This window comes from Maniola hyperantus, chromosome 9, assembly GCF_902806685.2.
Source record: "Maniola hyperantus chromosome 9, iAphHyp1.2, whole genome shotgun sequence".
NCBI lineage: Eukaryota > Metazoa > Arthropoda > Insecta > Lepidoptera > Nymphalidae > Maniola > Maniola hyperantus.
This window is the reverse complement of record NC_048544.1, coordinates 12,658,973-12,682,302: the sequence shown is the minus strand read 5'-3', so window position 1 is coordinate 12,682,302 and position 23,330 is coordinate 12,658,973. Positions and strand designations below refer to the sequence as shown.

At 35.2% G+C, this 23,330-nt stretch overlaps 3 protein-coding genes and 1 long non-coding RNA gene across 4 annotated transcripts in view; all 4 read right to left on the bottom strand.

Moving 5' to 3' along the window:
* Window positions 1-698: 698 nt before the first annotated feature.
* On the bottom strand, window positions 699-3,504 carry LOC117985276 (aldo-keto reductase AKR2E4-like). Its single transcript, XM_069500634.1, has 6 exons — window positions 3,457-3,504; window positions 2,942-3,112; window positions 2,704-2,817; window positions 2,146-2,307; window positions 1,472-1,675; window positions 699-926 (listed from the first exon to the last, which is right to left on the bottom strand). The coding sequence occupies exons 1-6, from the start codon at window positions 3,502-3,504 to the stop codon at window positions 699-701; spliced, it is 927 nt and encodes a 308-aa protein (XP_069356735.1).
* Window positions 3,505-4,947: 1,443 nt separating this feature from the next.
* LOC117985274 (esterase FE4-like) lies at window positions 4,948-9,029 on the bottom strand. Its single transcript, XM_034971963.2, has 4 exons — window positions 8,971-9,029; window positions 7,126-7,337; window positions 5,661-6,925; window positions 4,948-5,125 (listed from the first exon to the last, which is right to left on the bottom strand). Exons 2-4 carry the CDS (start codon window positions 7,309-7,311, stop codon window positions 4,948-4,950), a joined length of 1,629 nt encoding a protein of 542 aa, XP_034827854.1. The 5' UTR covers window positions 7,312-7,337; window positions 8,971-9,029.
* Window positions 9,030-14,227: 5,198 nt separating this feature from the next.
* Window positions 14,228-15,401, bottom strand: LOC138402807 (uncharacterized). Its single transcript, XR_011237146.1, has 3 exons — window positions 15,293-15,401; window positions 14,707-14,868; window positions 14,228-14,388 (listed from the first exon to the last, which is right to left on the bottom strand). It is a non-coding gene; the product is annotated as an uncharacterized lncRNA (long non-coding RNA).
* A 37-nt stretch (window positions 15,402-15,438) lies between these two features.
* Window positions 15,439-23,330, bottom strand: part of LOC117985273 (aldo-keto reductase AKR2E4-like) — a 28,134-nt gene continuing 20,242 nt past the window's right edge. The window contains exons 5-8 of the mRNA XM_069500633.1: window positions 22,704-22,907; window positions 16,320-16,406; window positions 15,823-15,955; window positions 15,439-15,446 (exon numbers count right to left, since the gene is read on the bottom strand). Of these exons, the coding sequence (XP_069356734.1) occupies window positions 15,439-15,446; window positions 15,823-15,955; window positions 16,320-16,406; window positions 22,704-22,907 (432 nt within the window). The remainder of the gene's footprint in view (window positions 15,447-15,822; window positions 15,956-16,319; window positions 16,407-22,703; window positions 22,908-23,330) is intronic.

The window sequence follows — 23,330 nt, the reverse complement described above, 5'->3', positions numbered from 1 at the left end:
ATTGTACAGAAATGATAAAATTTAGGACTTCTGGCCATTTTGTATTTAAAACTATTATAGAAAATATTTCAAGTTACCTACCAACTATATCTTTTCATAGTAAGTGAGATTAAAGTCAAAAGATTTTTAACAAAATAAGTGTTCTGCTGTATGATCTTAGAATAGCAGTTATATATACTGATCGATCTTTTACAAAAACTACATCGTTACAAAAATATTTGCAAAGAAAAATAAATCGCATTTCGATCGAAAAATCTATTGGAACTACAACATGAACACAAGAACAATTTTCCTTCCATGTTCTATGCAGAAACTAGCAATAAAAAGTTAACAAAAGTCATAGAAACTATCAATTAATTTCCTAAAATAATTTTTGTTTAGGCTGGCATGGTATGGACATATAATACGGAGGGAAGAAAGCTATGTCACTAGAAGAATGTTAAGTATGCATGTGGAAGGAAAAAAGAGGAGAGGACGACCAAAGAAAAGGTGGATGGATTGGATATGCGTGAAAAGGAGTGGATAGTACGTTGACGAATGACAGAAGTGAGTGGAAGAAGAAGACACGTTGTGCCGACCCCACGTGGCGTGGGTTAAGGTGTGGAAGAAGAAGAATTTTTGTTTAGAAATTAATTTACAAAAGTAGTTTTTGTTTAGAAATGAATTTACAATAATTGTTGTTTCAAGTAAGGGTGTTATTATGGCAATGGATACAATTTTCTATTTCGCCGGTTTCCGTCCAGCAATCTAAGTCTATAATCTTCGAAAATCGCATCTCTTTTATAGCCGTAGACTGTTCTGTTCACGTTGAATCCGCTGAGTCTCTCCACTTCTTCAGTAGTAAGAGAGAACTTGAATAGATCAATGTTCGACTGCATGTGCTGCTTGTTAGTAGACCTTGAAATTGGTATCGTGCCTCGATCAATCTGCAATGAAAAATTGACGATGAAGATAAGATAAGGCCTGACTAACAGAGCATATCAAGATGACGCCGGTTTGATCTCGGTCGGCAACTGGATGAAAGACCGATGAACCTAATTTCACAAATGTCACACTAGAGTAAGAGTTGAAATTTCGATTTTTTTTAATTTATAGACTAGCGCTTGGCTGCTAGATCGTCCAAGCTTGGCTGCAATCAGACTTAGTCGACGGTATACGGTAGAATCTGAGAATATACTCCATTATTATCCCAAGAAAACTCCTACCTAGATGCCTTATTATATGAATAATAGAAAGGGGTCACTCTTAGCAATAAGGAATACAAGACAGAGAGAGAAAAATTAACTATTGAAGAGAAATACCGACTTTGTAAAAAGAAAATTAAATAAATGGTCGACCGATTTTTCGCTAAAGATTCATTTTAAATGCTCAAGTAAGCCAGTAAGTAGGTAGGTAAGTGTTACATATTTTGGAAATTAAAAAAACACGATGCATGGGTGATTTTATTTTTAAAAAATCATTAAAAATTTACCAAACAACGAAGGACGACTTGACTTGTTCTGACGCCATATTTATTGGCTATTTTGACCAACCCAGGGTCACCCAACGAAGGTGGTGGTGGGTCATTAACGCCGGGCCTTGTGACCGTGAAGCCCATGGGTCCATAAGCCGTCACGATAATACCTTGCTCCTGGCAATATTCCACTAATTCTGTGTTTGTGAAGGTAGGGTTTACCTGAAAAAAAAACGTTGATGTTGGTTTTGTTTTGTTGCCACCAGTCTGAGGTTACTTGGCCAAGAAAATATATAGGTAGGTACCTACGGTGGCATACCTATTCAATTTTTTTCCTCTCATTTATCTGCAATCAGTCGATATTACGCAGATGATATTTTGTACTTAATTCGTATGTTGTACGTAGGTGGTAAATTAAACTACCTGACGATTCAAAAGCACTTGTAAAAGTTTAATTGAATAAAAATATATTCTATTCTAGGAGCCATTGCTCCAACGTTCATCAGATATCGAGCACATCAGCTGTTTTACTATTTTCACTATTGAAGCGACCAGTGTTGGCAAGTAGGTTTGTACTTTCTACTTTCTACTTTCTTTCTGGAGCACTTGTTTATTTCATATTCAATGGTATATTTTTAGAATAGATGTGACACGAAGGATGTTTGAAATTTTGTAACTAAAATAACCCTCACCTCAAGTTGATTAACAGCAGGTATTGTTGTGCAATAAGGCAGGATCTGAACCAAGTGTTCTATCTCGAAGTTTGAGACGCCGATGGACCTTGTCAAATTTAACTTTTTGGCATCTTCCAAGCCACGCCAAATGTCCAGGAGATCGTATTTCTTTTTTCTCAGCTAAACAAAAGAAATCAAAACTAATAACACTAGCCATATCTATGAACCCTGAAAAAGAACGAACATAACACCAAAATGAAAATGTTACGCTGCTGGGCAGGTCAAGTGACTCGTTAAGACGAAATTTGTAATGAGTACCTACTATCTATATATATTATATAGAGGTACTTTTAAGGTAGCGAACTCTCTTGCGATTTTAATGGCAGCACTGTGGTCTTATTGGTGGGTGGAAAATCCGCCGTGGTAGAGTACTTACCCATAAGTATAGCCTAAACACTTCTTTTTCTGAGAGGTGACCCTAATGGGTTTCCTTTCAGAATGAGAAGTAGTGAGCCGGCAATGGGTTGATGACGATGATGAATTATGTAAAATGGCAAATAAAAATTAAATACCTACCAGATTATACGGCGTATGAAAGAGGAATAAGTCAACGTAGTCTAACTGCAGCCTCTTAAAGGACATCTTCAGTGCTGGTACTACGTATTTACGTTTATTTGACTCCAGAGCCATCTGAAATTGTTAAATTATAATTTTAATAGGGTCCCGTTGGCGCCCTTTGGGTACCGACCCCTGAAAATGTGATTAAATGGGTAAGTAGGTATATGGATGTGTATGGACTAGATGGAGATGTTACCTTAGTAGTAATAAACATTTCTTCCCGTGTAACAATCCCACAGCTAATCGCATCATTTAGAGCTTGTGCTAGCAAATCTTCAGAAGCGTATGACGCAGCCGTATCTATATGCCTGTACCCGCTCTCTATCGCCGAAAACACTGCTTGGGGTACTTTATATAGTTCATCAACCTAAAAATATGAAATAACTATGTACTTAGTACTTACTAACTAATTTAGTCATAGCTTAGTTACTTGCGATTGCGTATAATTAATACGTCTCGTAAAAAAAATCCAAGACTCCATGGCCCCAGGGTCTCCACGGCAAACGGAACAAAAATGTAACTCTCGATAAGAGAGGCATACTTGCGCCGCTTGCCGTTTTCAGCTGTTTCTGCTGCGGCTCCCGGTTTTGATGCTGTCTCCCTGATATGACACGGGGCCAACGTGTCAACGCAAGTTGCGTCCCACATAAGGGCCCGTCCCCGTACAAAAAAAAATTAAGTAGGCATAATAATATTATTATAATTAAATACTAACAGGATTCGCAGTTCCAAAAGCTGGTACCCGTATCGTGTATCCATCGTTCAATAATCTGCTTTTTTGCGACACAAATGTTTCATAATATGCTGATTTCACTGGAAACTGGAACATATAAACTTGAAAATGACAAAGATTAAAGATATTATTTAAAATAAACTACAATAATTACATAAGTGTGAAATAATTATAAAAAATGCGCCCGGTAGGAAACTAAGCGGCGCAAGACCGTCACGTGTGGAAGACCCTACAAGAGACCTGTGTCCAGCAGTGGACATCTATCGGTTGATAATGATGATGTGCCTCTGTAGTGCAGGTATCATTTTACGAATAAAAGTATTGAACCAAAAAATGAGACCTATAACATACAAATAATATAAAATGCAAGTTCTGAATCAATATGGGGAAAGTGCAAGAACAAAATTGTATAAGTACTTACAATACATAATATCAAGAAGACATTTAAAATAACAATTATGAACATTTCGAACTTAGTGAAAAAATTATTTTTTGGGAACCGCTACTATTAAAAGCTAAACCTAAATTGAAATTCAACTCCTTAGTTGTAGCACTACGTAGGTAGATAGGTACTAAGAATTACACGTTTCAATGAAATTAGGCCATTACATTTATTTTGCATTTTTATCATTGAAATTAAATTATAAATAATCTAACCAGTACGAATAATAATTAAAAATAATTAAAAAATTTACACTCATTATTTTTGTGCTATCACTTACCCACCTCTTTCAGTATTTACATTTTTTAAACGACTTCAAAAAAGTAGGAAGTTCTCAATTCAACGCGTATTTTTTTGTTTATTCTCGCGACTGCTCTCAAACAACAATCACATATTATATTATTATAATAATTTTCCCCCAGTTGTTATGTTGGCCCCAGCTAGCAACAAATAAACTAAGTAAATACTGCCTAGTCGTAGGTTTTTGTCTTCCTCGGACCTTACCTTTATAACAAGTTACCTAAAATTCTTTCTCTCCCCTCTTTGAATAGGTAAGTATAAATATAAAACTTCTCTTAAGGATTGGCTTCAGAAACAAACTTACTCGGACTGAAACTACTGAAGTCTTATATTACTGAAAGACTAGTGTAACTGTTCTAGTGTAGCGTAAATTGTACCCAATGCACTCACACGCACACACACTCACACACACACACTCATACACACCCACACACACACACACACACACACACAAACACACACACACAATATTATTTAAGCATCGAGTAAGGTAAGTAAAATAATAAGCATTTTATTGGTAGGTAAAATGCGTTTATTAATGTCTTACGGCTGAAAAATATAAGGGATTATATGCATTTGACAAATACTATGACTATGTAGGTACCAATAACATCAATAATTAGTGTTAGTATAATGTGATTATTGATGCGAAATTAATCAAATCAATAAATTATTAGATTGATTATATGCATAAAAAATAGCGCAAATAGCGTAAAACACACACTTTTTAAATCCAAAGTACAGGTTTTGCATAATGTTTGTCATATATGTCATCCCAGAAAGGAGCACGATTTCCGAGGAACGAACTTTTCAGTGCAAGAGTCCTATTAAGGGACATGTATGGAGACCGATTATATCCTACAGGTGGCCAGGCTGGATACTCCGAACCATCTGGAACTGGTTTTCTGTAAAACAAACCAACATTGATTAAACGCGACTGCGGGAGAGTACTTTACTCTAGTAGTACTACTACTACTAGTCGAGTACTATGCTTTAGCAATTTATCTTTGTCGTAATGATGTCTTCACTAAACGCCTAGTGCAAGGAAGAGTAGAGGGCACTAGAGTGGCACTGGATGATGCACATGAGGTTGCCCATGAGAAGGACAGAGCAAGTGAGGGCTACGATGGACGTCCCCTTACATAAGTGCAAGAAAGGCAGCCATCAGAGAGGAAAGGAGACTCATTGCTAATCGTGATTCAGCACTGCAGTGACGAGGTACTATGACTGCTTTGTCTACAGCGTAACGACAAAGAAGAACGTGTCGGTTCATCGGTTCGTTTCCTTGCATAAAAAAATTTAATTCTTGGACATATAATTTCACACTTGCTAGATTATTTACTATGAGCCATTTGTCCGTGGTGGTATTTTTCAATATGGTATGTTTGAAGTTTTAAACTTTATTTTATATAGGTATTATGTGTAATATCAAAAACTTACCCTGTAGTAATAAAATTGAGCCATAGGTCTCTCATAACTGACTTCATATTTTTGTATTCTTGCGAAAGCTTACTTTCATCTCCTAGATCTGATATTGCATTCGCCTGTGCACAATGAGCAGCCCCACGGATATTTGTGTAAGGGATGTAATCCGTACTGTCATCAACAAATTCATATTTGTACAAGTATATTTGGCTATTGCCAGCTTCTACATGCATTTTCACACTTCTTGCTGTCCCATAACCAACCATAACATCCGAAAAATATTTAATATATTCTAATATACTTTCTTCATTGATTGTTTCATTTCCAAAATAAAACTCTTTTATTTTTTGTGCAACTTTTTCTTTTTCTTCCTCGTTAGAAAATTTTAAATTTACCGGAATAAAATCAGCAAACTTTTCATTCATCTGGTCTTTCCAATCATCAAAATATTTCGTTCTAAAAATACCTTCCATATCAGATATCCCATATAACATTGGCAATTTGGTATATGCACCCTTCTTTATAATATTAACTGGATCATCATCTAGGAATATCTCTTCACCAATATTACGTTCAACACAAGGAAAAAAAACAAAAGAAGTATGTTTATCTTTTCCCAAGTCAACTTCATACAATTTCTCGTATGGAGCTGTCTTATAATATTTTTCTAAATTTTCAATATCGTCAACGTTACTGTAGTTCAACTCTTTAGCTATTTTTTTTGCGTTTGCAATGGGATCTACTTGTACAGTAAACGGGGCAGTTTTAGACCCACTTTCTGGTATCACTTTGTGAAATAATCCTTTTGCCATCTTAGATATCATCAGTAGATCGACAGATGCACCTCCAGAACTACATCCATTAATAGTAACATCATTTGGATTGCCACCAAACTGTGCAATATTTTTTTGCACCCATCGAAGTAACGCAACTTGGTCTTTCATACCAGCATTGCCAGGCACATCTTCCGTACCAAGACAGAGAAAGCCATGGGCACCAACACGATAATTGAAGTTCACAGCTATTACTTTCTTGCTCTGAACTAAATGTATTGGTGCTCTTCTTGAACCATATCCATATTGGAATGCTCCTCCGTGGACATTAACAACTACGGGAAGATTTGTTTCTTCTGTATCAGGCACATATACGTTAGCAATCAAGCAGTCTTCTTGCATCATAAACTCGCCTTTGTACTTAGTTAAGGCACGATTTTGTGGACAGATAATGTTTGTTTGAAGAGCTTCAAATGTAGTCGTCCAGATAGGAGGCGGAAGTGGTGGCTGTAATGAAGAAAAGTAAACAAAATTTTATACCTGTCAAATTGTTAAAAAGAAAATGAAGCAGAACCTAATGAAAAACATAAATGATTGTAGGAAGAACCACAGTGACGACAATTAAACGACATCTCACAATATTTAGATATTGATAAGATTAACTTACTATTGTAATAAATTAACTTGTAATAATCAATTTATCTTACCCTAAATTTTTGGGGCCCTGTCGGTGCCGTAGCATACGGTATTCCATAGAACACAAAGACGCCTCCTTCTGGTGCCATATAACCTTTTACAGGCCCCTGATATATATTCACAAGTCGCGAAGCGGGTTCACATATCACTGATACTAGAAACCCGCAAGCACAAAAATATATCCCGTGCAATAGCATCCTCGATAGGAACCTCGATATGGTTTCTGAAAAGCGTTACACGTTTATCTATACTTTTATTATATACTAGCTGATTCCTGCGACTTCGTCCGCGTGGATTTACGTTTTTTAAAATCCCGCGGGAACTCTTTGATTTTTCGGGATTGTTGTCGTTGCTTGGTACCTACAATATGAATTCACTATGAACACTTCCTGAATCTTGATAAAACCGATGACCTTGAAATATTTACGGAACAATCTTTAAAATATCCCCTTTCTAACAAAAAAAGAATGAATGAAATCGGACTACGCGTTCATGAATTACAACTCAGTATACATTTTAACTTTCGTCCCCTCTCCTACGGGAACCATGCTGAATTTCGGGATAAAAAGTATCCTATATTCTTCCTCATAGTATGACCTCAAATCGTACCAAGTTTCATTGGAATCCATTCAGTAGTTTCAGCGTGATGCGCGGCCGTGATACAGACAGACAGACAGACAGACAGACAAAAATGAAAAAAATTACAGTTTTGGGTTCAGTATCGATTATAGAGTGCCCTCGTAAAAAAATTTCAAAATATCTTCAATGTACAGAATTTGACCTGTTACAGTTTTATTATAAGTATATCGATTATAGAGTGCCCTCGAAAAAAAAAATTCAAAATATCTTCAATGTACAGAGTTTGACCTGTTACAGTTTTATTATAAGTATATAAATATAATATTAATATTCATATATTGATTTTCAAAGAGAACCTGATAAACGAACTTATACGTAGTTTAAACTGATGGGTTTAGAAAGAGATTTTGCATATAATTATAAGTTCTGTCTATAATGTAGACCCACTAAAATAGGATTAATACTAAAAATTCCACCCTAAAGAAACCAAAGCTGTTCATAGATATTTTTGGTTGCTATAAACTAAATTAACTTTTAGATGAATCAGCAATCTGAGATATGCTGGCATAGTTTACGAGCGTGAGCAAAATCAAATAATTTTAGGATTCCGTAGGAAATAGGAAAATAGGATCACTTTGTTGTCTGTCTGTCTGTCCGTCCGTCCGTCCGTCTGTCCGTCTGTATGTCTGTACGTCCGTCTGTCGTATCTGTCAAGAAAACCTATAGGGTACTTCCCGTTGACCTAGACTCATGAAAATTGGCAGGTAGGTAAGTCTTATAGTATAAGTAAAGCAATAAATTCAAAAACCATGGATTTGTGGTTACATCACACAAAAAAAATTAAAATGTGTAAATGAACAAATAATTAGTACATATTTTCAATTTTCAAAGTAAGATAACTATACCAATTGAGGTATTTTTATGCATAATAGTTATTGATTTATCGTGCAAAATGTCGAAAAATTACCCAAATACGGAACCCTCGGTGCGCGACCCGCACTTGGCTGGTTTCTTAATTATAATATTAGTGTAGTGTGTTATTCTTCCAAGTAGCCATCATAGAAATACGTACATACGATTCGTGTTTTTAGATTTTTAGACGGATCCGTGAAATCACGGATAAGTGCACAAACGCCCTAAGGAGGTAAAATAGGATTTAAAATTTGTTAAACGCGGACGAAATCGCGGGCATAAGCTAGTTTTTATAACTTCGTTAGATAGCTAAGAAACTCTATTTAAATCTAATCATTTTTTAAATTATTATAAATAGTTTTTACCTAAATCCAAAGGCACTCTAGGATCCAGAAACTCAAATAATAGATAGGAAAACTTTAAAACTGTACTTTATCTTATTTTTTTTTGTTTAAATAAATGTAGGTAGGTACTTATTGTAAAGACGTTTTAAGTTCCAATCTTATCTTTGTCTAACAGTTTTCACATGTGTACATCTATTCCAAGTGAAGTGTATATCGGGAAGATAGCACTGAATATTATATCTTTTTAGGGTTCCGTACCAAAATGGTAATAACAAAGCATAACATAGGCACATAGTAAAAAACAAGCAACTGTCTGTCTTTTGTACTATAATATAATTTATAAATTTATATCCCGTAGTTTGAAATAAGCTTTATTGTAACTATTAATTCCGTTGACTTAAAATTTGCAAAATTTCTACAAAATTTTACAAAATGCAGATTGCTTAATTTTATTGCAAAAAAAATGATTATAGTAGCTAGAAGTTTATGACATTACGTACTTATTACAGGATAAATAAAAGGAGTCTCTAACTTGTTACTAAAAATCAAAACAAAGGATAGAAAATAATCTTTTTTGAAGCGGCAGATTTATTTTAACAAAATAACTAATAATATTTTCACGGAACCCTTGGTGTACCAGTCTGAATCGCACCTGGCCATTTTTTTATTTATAGCTGATAGGTAAGCAAAAGACGTGTAATACCTATTTTTAACAGTGTACACAAAACACGCGGATTTTTTACTGAACTTCTTCGCTCAATTTAACAGGAACCTCCTAATTATCTTGGCCGTCTAATAAAGGTCGTATCACATTGTTCTTTACGGTGCATACACGCTTGACTACAATACAACGTAATAACTGCTTTTTACTATAATTAAAAAAAAAAACACTCCGTATACGTCTTCGTTCATCATCATCATCAACCGATAGACGTCCACTGCTGGACATAGGTCTCTTGTAGGACTTCCACACGCCTCGGTCTTGCGCTGCCTGAATCCAGCGGCTACCTGCGACTCGTCTGATGTCGTCCGTTCACAGTGGGGGGTCTTCCAACGCTGCATCTTCCGGTGCGAGGTCGCTATTCCAGCACCTTGGGACCCCAACGTCTATCGGTTTTACGAACTATGTACCCTGACCATTGCCACTTCAGCTTCGCAACCCGTTGAGCTATATCGGTTACTCTAGTTCTCCTACGGATCTCCTCATTTCTAATTTGATCACGTAGAGAAACTCCAAGCATAGCTCGCTCCATCGCCCGATGAGTGACTCTGAGCTTTCTTATGAGGCCCATAGTTAGCGACCATGTCTCGGAGCCATATGTCATCACGTCATTGTAACCATAATAATATTGCATAATACTTAGGATCGAGTCCGAAAAGTGCTAGTTATTTAAATATCAAGTGGACAACTACAATAAGTAGGTAGATGACTTTGATGACTGATCCCTACACTGGCTGAGGAAACAGCTGCAGATAATTTCCAAACGCTTGAACAGATTTTCATCAAACATATCTAAGAACTTTCGATTAAACAGGCTATCGAATAAAAGAAACCGCATTCAAATCGGTCCATCTGTTTGAGCGCTACTATGCCAAATACAGAGACACAAATAAACAAATACACAGACCACACATTAAATTTATAACACCTCTCTGTTTGCGTCGGGGTTAAAAAGGTGGCTAACCCCAAAAAGTAGGTTTTGAGTTATCGCCAAAAAGCACGAGAATTTAGATAAACTGATGTTTCTAAAAAAGTATGCTACCTAACTGAAAAGTACCTAAAACCTTGGTCTAGGCTACGTAGGCCAAACTAAAAACCTTGGTCTATGGCCTTGGCTATGGATAAGGTAATATGAACCAATAGTGAGGATGAACATGACAATTAATTTATACATGCTGGAAGTATTGTTAGAAAACCTAATTATTTTACCACAAATTTGTAATTTTATTATTGTATATACATTTATATTAAAACTTTTCTGTTAAAATAGTTTTCATTATAATTTTAAGCAATCTCTTGTGGCCTTCTGTTAAAACTAGATTTATATTTAAATAATAATTATGTATTTACGCTGTTGATTACTTTCAAATAAACAAAATAAAAAATAAAAAATTCTAGTTACGCGTAGTTTTTATATGCTTTTGCCTTCATCAAAAATAATACGTGAGGTTTGTGTACCTAACTAACATAAACGACTCTAAATATTGAATCTTTTAAACCGAATCACCACCACACACACGGTATATATATAAGTGATGTGATTTTCCCGGCGCATTAGACCTGTGGAAGTTAGGTTTTTCACTCGTATTAAAATTGTATTTCTATACAAAAAACCGGCCAAGTGCGAGTCAGGCTCGCGCAATGAGGGTTCCGTACTACAGTCGTATTTTTCGACATTTTGCACGATAATTCAAAAACTATGATTCATAAAAATAAATAAAAATCTGTTTAAGAATGTACAAGTAAAGACCTTTCATATGATACCCTACTTGATATAGTTATCTCACTTCAAAAGTTTAAAATACTAATTATTAGTTTATGACCACAATTTAATTATTTTTGTGTGATCTAACCCTAAATTCACGGTTTTCAAGATTTTTCTTCAAATGTCAGCTATAAGATCTACCTACCTGCCAAATTTCATGATTCTAGGTCAACGGGCAGTACCCTGTAGGTTTCTTGACAGACAGACGGACAGACAGACAGACAGACAACAAAGTGATCCTATAAGGGTTCCGTTTTTCCTTTTGAGGTACGGAACCCTAAAAAGTGACCCGCCAGATCGCGTCTGCGCTTTTACGTTACCCGCCCTCAGAGAAAGTTGGAAAAAATAGCTAGTAGAGGAAATAAATGAAGTTATAATCACATTGACAGACACACACTCGCATTTATAATATTAGTATGGATTAAGAATTATCATTACTTAAAGAAACTTAAGAATTTGTAGTAGATTTAAGAAATGTGATTCCATAATGGTAAGTACTTATACTAGCCTACTACTACTGGTTAGGACGTCCGCCTTCTAATCGGAGGTCGGGGGTTCGATCCCGAGCACGCACCTCTAACTTTTCGGAGTTATGTGCGTTTTAATTAATTAAATATCACTTGCTTTAACGGTGAAGGAAAACATCGTGAGGAAACCTGCATGCCTGAGAGTTCTCCATAATGTTCTCAAAGGTGTGTGAAGTCTACCAATCCGCACATGGCCAGCGTGGTAGACTATGGCCAAAACCCTTCTCACTCTGAGAGGAGACCCGTGCTCTGTAGTGAGCCGGTGATGGGTTGATCATGATGAAGTACTTATACTATATATGTGGCATAATCTCAGAGTTTAAGAGATCCTTTAAAAATTCAGAATTTAAAAAATCATAGATATTAAATACTTCTTACTACATATATAGGTGTGTCCTATCTACTCTATCGATGACCAGAAAGGAAAATAATAAATCACCAAATTCATCAACATTTTTATTTAAATTAATTTTTACAATATGGGTATGGTTGTTAATCCGAAAAAACATTAAGGCGAAATGGGTTTGAAGTTGTACACGGGTGCTCTCTAGACGAGTTGCGAGCGACTGGGAGCGGTAGCACACGAGTAGATATTGAAGACCAGAGGGGAAGCTTCATACTAGCGGCTGGCTGTAGGTTCACTCACTCTAGCGCAGCTCACGCACACCACGACGTGTCACGGACGCTCCGTTTGCCGCCAAACTGGGCGCACGGAGCGTCCGTGGCACGTCGTGGTGTGCGTGAGCTAGTCTGAAGCTTCCCCTCTGGTCTATATATCTACTCATGTGGCGGTAGTCTGGGCCGCCCGAGCACAAATTTATTGCACGCTTTTTATAAACATTTAAAATTCGATGTGCTCTGTTACCATAAAATAATACCTTAACCCCTTAGTGTATTAAACGTTGAACGTTAATACGAAATTTTATTGAAATCGGTTTCATATCAATAGAATAAAACTGGGTTTTCTCCTAATGGTAGAGTAAAATATGCGTATTTTGGGGAAACTTCGCGATTTTTTTTTGTATCGAGCCAAATTGTGCCAATCGTGTTTTGGCTTTCATAATTCACTAAAGAATATCTTAAATTTTTATGATATTAAAAAATAAATAAAGAAATTTGTAGTTTTTGAGGCCAAAACTTTATTCTATGAACATCCAAAATGTTCATAGATTTCCAGCGGGTAAATATAACTTAAGGCCCTTATAGTTACTAATCTCATTTCTGTACTGTATCAAATTGTTGTCCTTGATATATTCTATCAAATAGGTATAATCAGTACGCATCTTCCATTCCAGTCCATCATAGTCCCTCAAATAGACCTTATAATTCTTGTTATAGTTATTAATCATGAGGATTTCTTTTGGACTCATGGTAAAATTGAAAATGTCTACATTTGATTCGATGTGCTCCTTATTTAACGAAGCAATGATTGGTACTATGCAGCGTTCAACCTGAAAATATAAATAATTTAAATTATTTGTAGTCTGTTAGCCCACCGACTTACAAAATTCATTAAATAAAAAATATAATAAATAAGTGATGATTAAATTAATAACGCATTAACTTTGGTAATGCATAAATGACTTCATTTTTATAAAATAAATAATTGTCTTTTTTTACAGATAATAATATCATATCTTATAATTCATCAAAATTTGTACACGAAATAAAAAGTCCGTGAGTAGGTAAACAATATTTTGAATCCGAAAAGGTTATTAGACTGTTACTACTTTAACGGGATAGCTTGCATCCTTTAAGATACACAGGATAGGATACTTAATATCCCGAGAAACGAAATAGTAACCACTAAAATTTTGATCTCTTAAATCCACGAAATCGAATACCCTACAGCTAATCAATAAAATATAATAATCAATTTATTTTTTGTTGTTGTTACTTTATTTTCTGTTGTTTCTGTTACTTTATTTATTGTTATTTCTGTTATTTTATTTACATGTTACATACATGTTTACAAAAATAACTTAACTGTTATTTTTGTAAACATTTGTTAATAATATGATGGCAATGAGATATTATGTGAATAAATGAGAGAGGAGTTAAATAGTTGAAAAAGGACACCGGATGGGTTCGAAACTATTCGGGCTAACGTCGACTAAACACGTGAGTATAGCCGGGTGAGAGATATTATATATAATGGAATCACTCACGATAGTTTAAACGCTAAAAAGAAGTCAAATAATTTTGATAGTAATATTATTTACCAAATAACGCAGGACAATCTGACTGACTTCTACACAGTATTTCTCGGCCATCCCCACCAATAAGGGATCGTTAAAAGTGGGCGGTAATGATACATCATTGAATGATCTTGGCACGAGGAAACCAAGGGGTGCGTATCCAGTTACCACGATGCCTTTACTTTGACAGTAAGCCACTAACTCCAGACTTGTGAAGGTAGGATTTGTCTGAAAAAAGGAGGAATATGAAATGAAGGTATTTAATTTTATTAGAACTCCAGTTGATATGATATTAAGTTTGCGTAATAATTATCACAACTATATCTTAGAAATCCAACATCTGACCATCCATCAAAAAGAGTTATTTATTACCTATTTTGAATAAATCACTTGACTTTGACTTTGACTTTGTCTGTCCGTCACGTCTGTCAAGAAAACCTATAGGGTACTTGTACTGTAGGGGGGTGCCGCAGTACGTGTTTGTGCGAGACGATTCGGGGCGAATACACCCTTCCTGAACAAAGTCTAATATTCTATTTTTCTTACCTCAATCTGGTTAACGGCTGGAGGGGTTTTTGAATAAAGTAGGATCCTGTTAATTTCCGTGGCGTTGAAATTTGAAACGCCAATGGATCTCGTCAAACCCATCCGCTTAGCCTCTTCAAGACATTTCCAAATCACCAAATAATCGCGATTCGGTATATTTAGCTTGATTTAAAAAAACAAATTATTCATGTGCGGAATGTATCATTAAGAGGAGTCTCTCTCGAGCGCGTCTCATACAAAAGAAGTTTGATTTGAATGAAATTTTGTATAAGTAATAATACATAAACTACTCATTAGGTATGTCAGATTTACATACCTAAATCTTTGAAACCCTGCAACTTTGTAACTTAACTACACATTTTTAAGGAAAACCACAAACACAGATATTAGTTTCTAGAGCGTGTTTACAAAGTTTTATGAGTTCTCACGGGATTTTTGATCGCGCGAAGCCGCGGGCATTATCTACTATTCAAATAAAAATCAAACATCGTTTGTATAGGGACCTCCCCTAAGCGCTTGAGAGTGGCTCCTCTATTAAAAAACAACAATATTTAGGTCTGAGTTCAAGAATAGTAAAAACCCCTACCACATTGCGCGGTGTATGAATAAGGATCATGTCCAAATATTGCAACTGTAGTCTTTTTAAACTATCTCGCATAGATTGCATGACCTCCTTACACGTGGCAGCACTGAATGTTAGCTGAAAAAATCAGAAAACTTTTATTTTCATAATTAAGGAGCTGGTGAACAAAACAGTGTGATTGAACGACGGAAAATTTTACAGCAGGAGCAAAAAATTGAATGGAAGCCACCGACATGTAGGTACAATATAATGTCGGTGATGTAAGCTTTTGAAACCTTAGTGTACTCATATACCTACGCCGTTTTGATCGACGAACTTAGGACTCAATTTTAGCAGAGAGTTTCAGAGTTTGGAAATGAGTTCATGTTTTTAATCAGTGATCAAAATTATAATATCTTCTCAGACCTGGGTGCGCTTGGAACCCTCGTAGCTCTAAGGTTTCTTTTTGATTGAATAATTATTTTTTGTTAAGGATTTATTGTACAGATTTTTTACCTTTGTAGTTATATACATTTCTGTCCGATTCACGATACCTCGTTTTATGAGGTCCTTCAAGGCCTCGCCTATCTTGTCCTCGCTTGCGTATAGAGCTGCGGTGTCTATGTGCCTATATCCTGCTTTGATTGCCCATTCGACTGCTTGGGGCATGTATGGCCGGTTATCAAGCTGTAATATTTATCAAAATTTTCATTTAATTATCGGAAATTTTTCCAAAAAAGATATAGGAAAGGCATTCCGAACCAATGATAGATGCATCCGACGATTCAAAAGTACTTGTGAAAGCTTACTTGAATTTAATAAAATGCGAAAATGTTTGTTTGTTGGTTTATTGGTTTGTTGTCATTCAACCACGCCGCAACGGAGCAACGGGTCGAGGTGATATTTTGCATGGGTATAGTCGGAGAGTGACATAAGCTACTTTTTACGCCGGAAAATCAAAGAGTTCCCACGGGATTTTTAAAAACCTAAATCCACGCGTACGAAGTCGCGGGCATCAGGTAGTATTTTATACTTAATACAATTTACTTACGTCCGTCATAAAAGTACCAAAAGCAGTGGCTGGCATCATGTTGCCATCATTGAGTTGTACCGTTTCTGATTTTTTGAATGACTCTACCTGCGATTAAAAGGTTTTATTAAGAGAAGTTCGCTAGCGCACGCTTCAGCGATCTCTAGACTTAACTTAGTTTGGTTACTCTCTCTGTTCTGTCTGGGTCGTTGATGAAATTTTACGAGGAACAGTGGAGTTTTACGTATCGAATTTTATACCTACCTATATTTTCTATTTTGAGAAAATATGTATTATAAGTCCCGCAAATTGCTAATACCTACGCGTGGCCACCATTTTTTTTATTTTATTCAAATACAAGTCAGCCCTTGACTGCAATCTCACCTGGTGGTAAGTGATGATGCAGTCTAAGATGATAGCGGGCTAACCTGGAAGGGGTATGGCAGTTTTTATTAAACCCATACCCCTTTGGTTTCTACACGGCATCGTACCGGAACGCTAAATCGCTTGGCGGCACGGCTTTGCCGGTAGGGTGGTAACTAGCCACGGCCGAAGCCTCCCACCAGACCAGAGCAGAAATTTAGAAATTATAAAATTCCAAACCCCTGCTAGGAATCGAGCCCGGGACCTCCCACTATTAAGACCACAGCGCTCACCACTGCGCCAGGGAGGTCGTCAATTTACTTAGTTACGTCAGCACTAGAGTGAAGTTTCGAGCTGATGGTATATTTTTATTTCGGCTGACGTCAAAATGACGTCATTTCAATGTGAATGAGACATGATTCCAGCGCAATAGCAATTTGCGGGACTTATACGATCAAGCCTCTTCCACGGATAACAGCAACACAAAATTGCAATCAATACTTACGATGTTTTCAATAGTCGCATAATATAATTTTCATTATTTAATTAATTATGGGTATTTATGGTCCTGCGCACATTATCAAATGAAACAAAAAAATATTTAACTTGCTAATTTCAGTCAGAATGGTAGTTATTAAGTTTATTTTTTAAATTGTTGTACGTTTATAAAACAAAGTAGGTACTTACTGCACATAATATTCCAAGTAAACATAATAAAACCAATAACATTTTCGTAATTTCTTCGACAAGTTGACAAAGCTGGTGTTTTAGTAAATTAATAACGCGAATTTCGCTGTTTAAATACTTTCCTATAACAATATAATTATAATAATAATCTAAGTAGGTCATTGTAATAAAACATTATAGTAAATTATAATATCTTGACACAATTACCAGATTATACCTACTTATTAGAATACCATAAAAATAGTTTTTTTTTTTGAAAATAAATCGTGCGAAAAACAAATAAATTGGCAACTGCTAATTAATGGGATAGATCCTGTGGATAGATCAATATTAAAGCAAGCGGTGTTCAAAGATTGTTTGCGAAAAATTAATTACATATCTGGCGATAGTATCTTTGGGGTACAAGAAATAAATATAATGAGCTGATAAAAGTGGAAAATAATTAATCTAATTTTGTAATGAAAATTTCAAGTGACTAAATTAAAAACTAAAGCTTGTGAAAAAAATACTAAACGGGCGAAAACGATACTAAGTGAATAACTGCATAACTTGTTTGGGTAAATACATGAAAATATGAAGTCTTTTAAAAAAATACCTTTTGGGATAATATTTTATTGTGCTGCGGTAATAATATTGTAATATTATTTGAGATTTTTTTTTCTATTTTAGGATATTATTCTTTTAAAAATGGCAGAAAAATTTGTTCATTAAAATGTTAGCGTTTAAACTACCGTGAGTGATTTCCATTATAAATAATATCTGTCCCGGCTGTACTTACGTGATTAGTCGACGTTAGCCCGACTAATCACGTGAGTACAGCCGGGACAGATATTATTCATTAAAATGTGTTCGAAGAAGAAGATTATAACTTACTAAATCACATATACGTAGATGGTGCAGATAAAAGTATACCTAGTACGATGGTACAGAACCCTCCGAGTGCAAGTCCGACTCGCACTGGACCGGTTTTACCAGTTATTATTAGAGACTAGATGATGCCTGGGACTTCGTCCGCGTGGATTTAGCTTTTTAAAAATCCTGTGGGAACTCTTCAATTTTCCGGGATAAAAAGTAGCCTATGTCCTTCGCCGGTATGTAAGCCATCTCTGTACCAAATTTCGTCAAAATCGGTTGAACGGTCGAGCCGTGAAAAGCTAGCAGACAGATAGACAGACAGACAGACACTTTCGCAGTTATAATATTAGTATGGATTGCATCTTACTTTTGGCACCTTTTGGTAAATGTAAATCCCTTCTATATTTGCCAAAATATAGTTTGGTTAGATAGGTAGGGTTAGGTTCAATGGACGAACTACACATAGCTGCAATGCTCTGTCTTCTTCTATCGCATTGAATGGTTCGCTGGGACCTCTCTGTCGCACGTATTCACTCGCAGCAATATTCCACTTTTTAAAACTCGACAAACAAAATTCAGGACTGATTTTTCGCAGACGACCCTATAGGTACCACCATGTTCGTAATGAAATAATTAATAATCTTTATTTTTACTTCAGTTTTTTTTTCTTATTAATTTTACAGGGCTCTTACATTTCTAACTCGCCAACCTGGTGGGCCAGTTTGTAGGCGAAGTGGCGTTCTTAATATTATGTACATAACTTAATTCATTAACCAGATGGCAAATTACTAGTATCGATTTACCTGTTTATATCTGCCTACCCAAGAGTTTTGACACGGAAAAAAAATAGTTTTTTTTTAAATTGTTGATTAATCATGGCCTAAGAGCCAGAACGTGTCAGACCTTTCTTTTTTTATAAAAGCTGAAAGTTTATCTGCGTATTGTCTTCAACACTGGGAGGAATGTTTGTTTGGATATGTATTTCAATTATGGTGGCTTTGGAAGATAACAGGTAATAAAAGTGTAAAAAAATCTTACGTCAAAGTATAGTCAATTTTTTTTCTTCAGAATAGTATTAAAAAATCACGTCATGTATTGCCAGACACTTAGTATGGTGGCAACCCCCTGCTAGACACCTTTAAAGTTTAGTAAATTATTAAATTTTAAGGGCTTTTAGCGGGGGTTTCCATGACACTAAGTGTCTGGCAATGCATGACGTGATTTTTAATAGGTACTACTCTGAAGAAAAGAAATTTTTTACACCTTTGTTACATTGTTATCTCTCAAAGCCACCATGATCCACGTTCCTCCCAGTGTTGGGGACAATACGCAGATAAACTTTCAGATTTTATAAAATACGGAAGGTTTGGCACGTGCTGGCTCTCTCTCTATCATATTCAGGACTGAATTTTTTTAGTCATCCCATTTGCAATTGACATTTATTTAATTTGGTATAAAATACTTTTCATCCATTAACCAACTCGGTGAAGGTCGTCTTATACTGGGAACCTACTAAGTATAGATTAATTTAATTAGTTTTAAGTGTCATTGTAGTAATCAAATAAAAAGTATTCTTTCTTATCTTCTTTCTTACATAATATTATACCTACTATGTCGATGTAGAACGCGATTTTATAAAATGTGTCTGAAAGTAATAAAACGGCTGAACGAGAATCGGATCTTTAAACTTAAGAGTGTTCTTAAACCACTGATTTGTATATAAAATGGCAAAAATCAGACAAAAAAGATATAAATAGATAGATTCTTTATTAGATACAAGGTAGAGAATAGAAAAATATAGATATACAGATCAGACGGCACGTAGTGCCCCTGCGAAGACAAGTTGGCAGATAACTAATTAATATTGACTAAATAACTTATTAAGTAGGTACTAACTTATTTAATGTCAAAAACAGAAAAATATGATGAATATGAAGATCTTCCAATGAGGAAGTTTCTAGCCAACGTTTGATACAATTTTCATAGATGGCGCTTAAATACTAACACCACTAAAACGAAAATACCTATGTCTATACGCACGAATTTAATTTAAGCACGCATATTTACCTCTTAAAACGCACTAATTCATGGACCTATTTTTTTTCTCGTACGTCCATTGGGAAAAAAATGTGTAGCTGGGATGACGTATTCCTGGCAAAACGCGTTTTTTTCGAATATCTACTTATTGGTTGGACGCACAAATTTAAAACTTTCACGCACAATTACACGACGTTACGCACTAAAATCTATCCAACTCAAATCCAGAAATTCAACATTATTTTGCTGGGATTACGCACACCTTTAATGTTTAGGTCGTGTCAATCAATGACATATAGATGAAGTGTAAGAGCTAGCGTGCACTGCAGTTTTCCTTATGTTTCTTCGCCACAAAATCTGTGAACTCTAATAGAAGTAATTAATTAATTTTGCATCGGGGAAGAAACGTAAGGATTGACTTGACCTAAAGCAAAGATCATATATATATATATATATATATAAATATATATTATAGGTATTATTTTTCGTGTTTAGTGGTGTTAGTACCTATTTAAGCGCCATCTATGAAAAAAAATTCGAAGGTTGCCCTGAAACTTCCTCATTGTTACGGTTAAGCCCACACCACACTGCTCCTGTACAAACCTACCCTAACGATAACCACAAAAGGAAAATAATAAACCAACAAAATTATCAACATCTTTAATTAAATTAATGTGTACAAAGTGGGTACATTGGTTGTTAATAATAAAACATATTTACACACCTTCAAAAATCGTTTGAAGAACTATTATTTATCTATGTAAACAGAATTATGTAGTATATTATAGAGATATGTATATAGGTATATATATTTATATATATTTGTGTATTATTAGAATGTACTGTGTATGTAGTCTAATTTATAATAATATAATATACCTAGGGCCATTTTCGGCTGCCGCACCAACCCGTGCTTTCGTGATTCCTTTCGTCAAAGGTTGCCTGGAAGAGATCGCTTTAGCGATAGGGCCGCCTTTGCATGCTACAGCTATTAGATTAAGATCCTGTATTGTGTTTTTTAATGTTTACTTTGTGTTGTGTGCAATAAAGTGTAAATAAATAAAATAAATAAATATTTATACGGAAAAAGTATTTATGTACTGTTTCAAATTGTTCTCCCTGACATATTCCCCTGATTCTATAAAACCTGTACGCATGTTAAGTTCCAGTCCATCATAGTCGACCTGGTAGACCTTAATATTCTTGTCAAATTCATTCATTTTGAGAATGTCTTTTGGACTCATGGTAAAATTGAAAATGTCTGCATTTGATTCAATGTGCTCCTTATTTAACGAAGCAGTGATTGGTACTATGCAGCGTTCAAACTGCAAATAATATAAATCATTTTATCCTGTTACCCATAAGCTTCGTATTTAAAAAAAACCGAGTTCAATAACCACCAACACTAAAAAGTAAAAAATAATTTAATTTATTACCCAATATATTATGTATACAAGAGTTATTGTAGTTCTATAGTAATATTTTTTTTAGCCGGTGAGTGTTTGTGCACACATTGGCACCGACTCCAAAAAATATTACTATAGAACTACAATAACTCTTGTATACATAATACATTGGGTAATAAATTAAATTATTTTTTACTTTTTAGTGTTGGTGGTTATTGAAGTCGGTTTTTATTTTATTTTGAATTTTTTTTATTTCACAATTTTTGGTGGCCCCATTGTACTTAAATATGATATGATATGCCTGGTTAAAAACCTACTGTTTACTAAGCTGTTACACTAATCGTGAGCAATTTACTCTTATCTATTAAGGAGTTCTGTTCTCCATCTCCGAAGATATTCATCAGATCTTCACCAAAGTAAAAAAGACCACCTCTTAAGTACGACCTACCGAACGAAAAAAGAATCATTAAAATCGGTTCATATTTGGCGGAGAAATCGCGTAACGAACATACAAAAAGACATACATTCGAATTGAGAACCTCCTCCGTTTCCAAGTCGGTTAAAAATATGCTATGCCTGGTTAAAACCCTACTGTTTACAAAGCTATTACACTGATCGCGAGAAATTTACTCTTATCCATTGAGGAGTTCCGTTCTCCATCTCCGAAGATATTCATCAGATCTTTACCAAATTAAAATGGGACTACCTCTGAAGTATGTCCTATAAAACAAAAAAATAATCGTCAAAATCCGTTGATAATTGACGAAGTAATCGCGTAACAAACATACAAAAAAAAAAACATACAGTCGAATTGAGAACCTCCTCCTTTTTTTTAATGTCGGTTAAAAATATTATATAATATTCTGGGGCACGCGTCCATACAATTTTGTCCATCTTCTTTGTCATGTAGACAGCTGTTATGACGTAGGCATCCCCTAATAAAATATTTTTGTCAACCTCTAAGGGGGTGAAATAGGGGTATGAAATTTGTGCAGTCCACGCGGACAAAGTCACGAGCATGAGCTAGTAATCAAATAAATTTGATAATAATATTTACCAAATAGCGCAGGACAATCTGACTGACTTCTACACAGTATTTCTCGGCCATCCCCACCAATATGGGATCGTCAAAAGTGGGCGGTAATTGTAAATCAGTGAATGATCTTGGCACGAGGAAACCAAGGGGTGCGTATCCAGTTACAACGATGCCTTTACTTTGACAGTAAGCCACCAACTCCAGATTTGTGAAGGTAGGATTTGTCTGGAAAAAAAACATATTTATGTAAGTAAAAAAACATAATATTATGGGGGTTATATTAGTCTTAAACGCCACCACTAATATTATAGAGAAGACAGTTGCTTTTTTCTGTTATCATTAAAGTATGTGGCACGACTATCCTCTTACGAGCTTGAACGCTGTAGGTACTGACCAAAATAATAATGTTATTAAATATTGATAGTTTGAAAGCCTACCATCAATACTGCCACCATAAAATAGCACGATATGGTATTGCTTCTGTTATCTATGGTATTGATAATACCCGCCTAAGAGAGATTATAAGGGGGTCTTGGACCCTTGAATAATAAAATGATGTGATTTTTTGTATAGCGGATAGTTTATGGGGTTCCATTATTAAAGAGAATAATTTTTAAAAATCATGGTTTTTATTTATTTTGGACATAA

What these genes read in the sequence shown, in the direction of transcription:
- LOC117985274 (XM_034971963.2), bottom strand. Translation starts at nt 7,311, where the DNA reads ATGCTATTGCACGGGATATATTTTTGTGCTTGCGGGTTTCTAGTATCA. An exon ending in CAGGGCCCCAAAAATTTAGG is followed by an intron (nt 6,926 to 7,125) that starts GTAAGATAAATT and finishes TCTTCATTACAG; the next exon opens with CCACCACTTCCGCCTCCTAT. An exon ending in CTCAATTTTATTACTACAGG is followed by an intron (nt 5,126 to 5,660) that starts GTAAGTTTTTGA and finishes TTTGTTTTACAG; the next exon opens with AAAACCAGTTCCAGATGGTT.
- LOC117985276 (XM_069500634.1), bottom strand. Translation starts at nt 3,504, where the DNA reads ATGGATACACGATACGGGTACCAGCTTTTGGAACTGCGAATCCTGTTA. An exon ending in TGGAACTGCGAATCCTGTTA is followed by an intron (nt 3,113 to 3,456) that starts GTATTTAATTAT and finishes TCATATTTTTAG; the next exon opens with GTTGATGAACTATATAAAGT. An exon ending in AAATGTTTATTACTACTAAG is followed by an intron (nt 2,818 to 2,941) that starts GTAACATCTCCA and finishes TAACAATTTCAG; the next exon opens with ATGGCTCTGGAGTCAAATAA.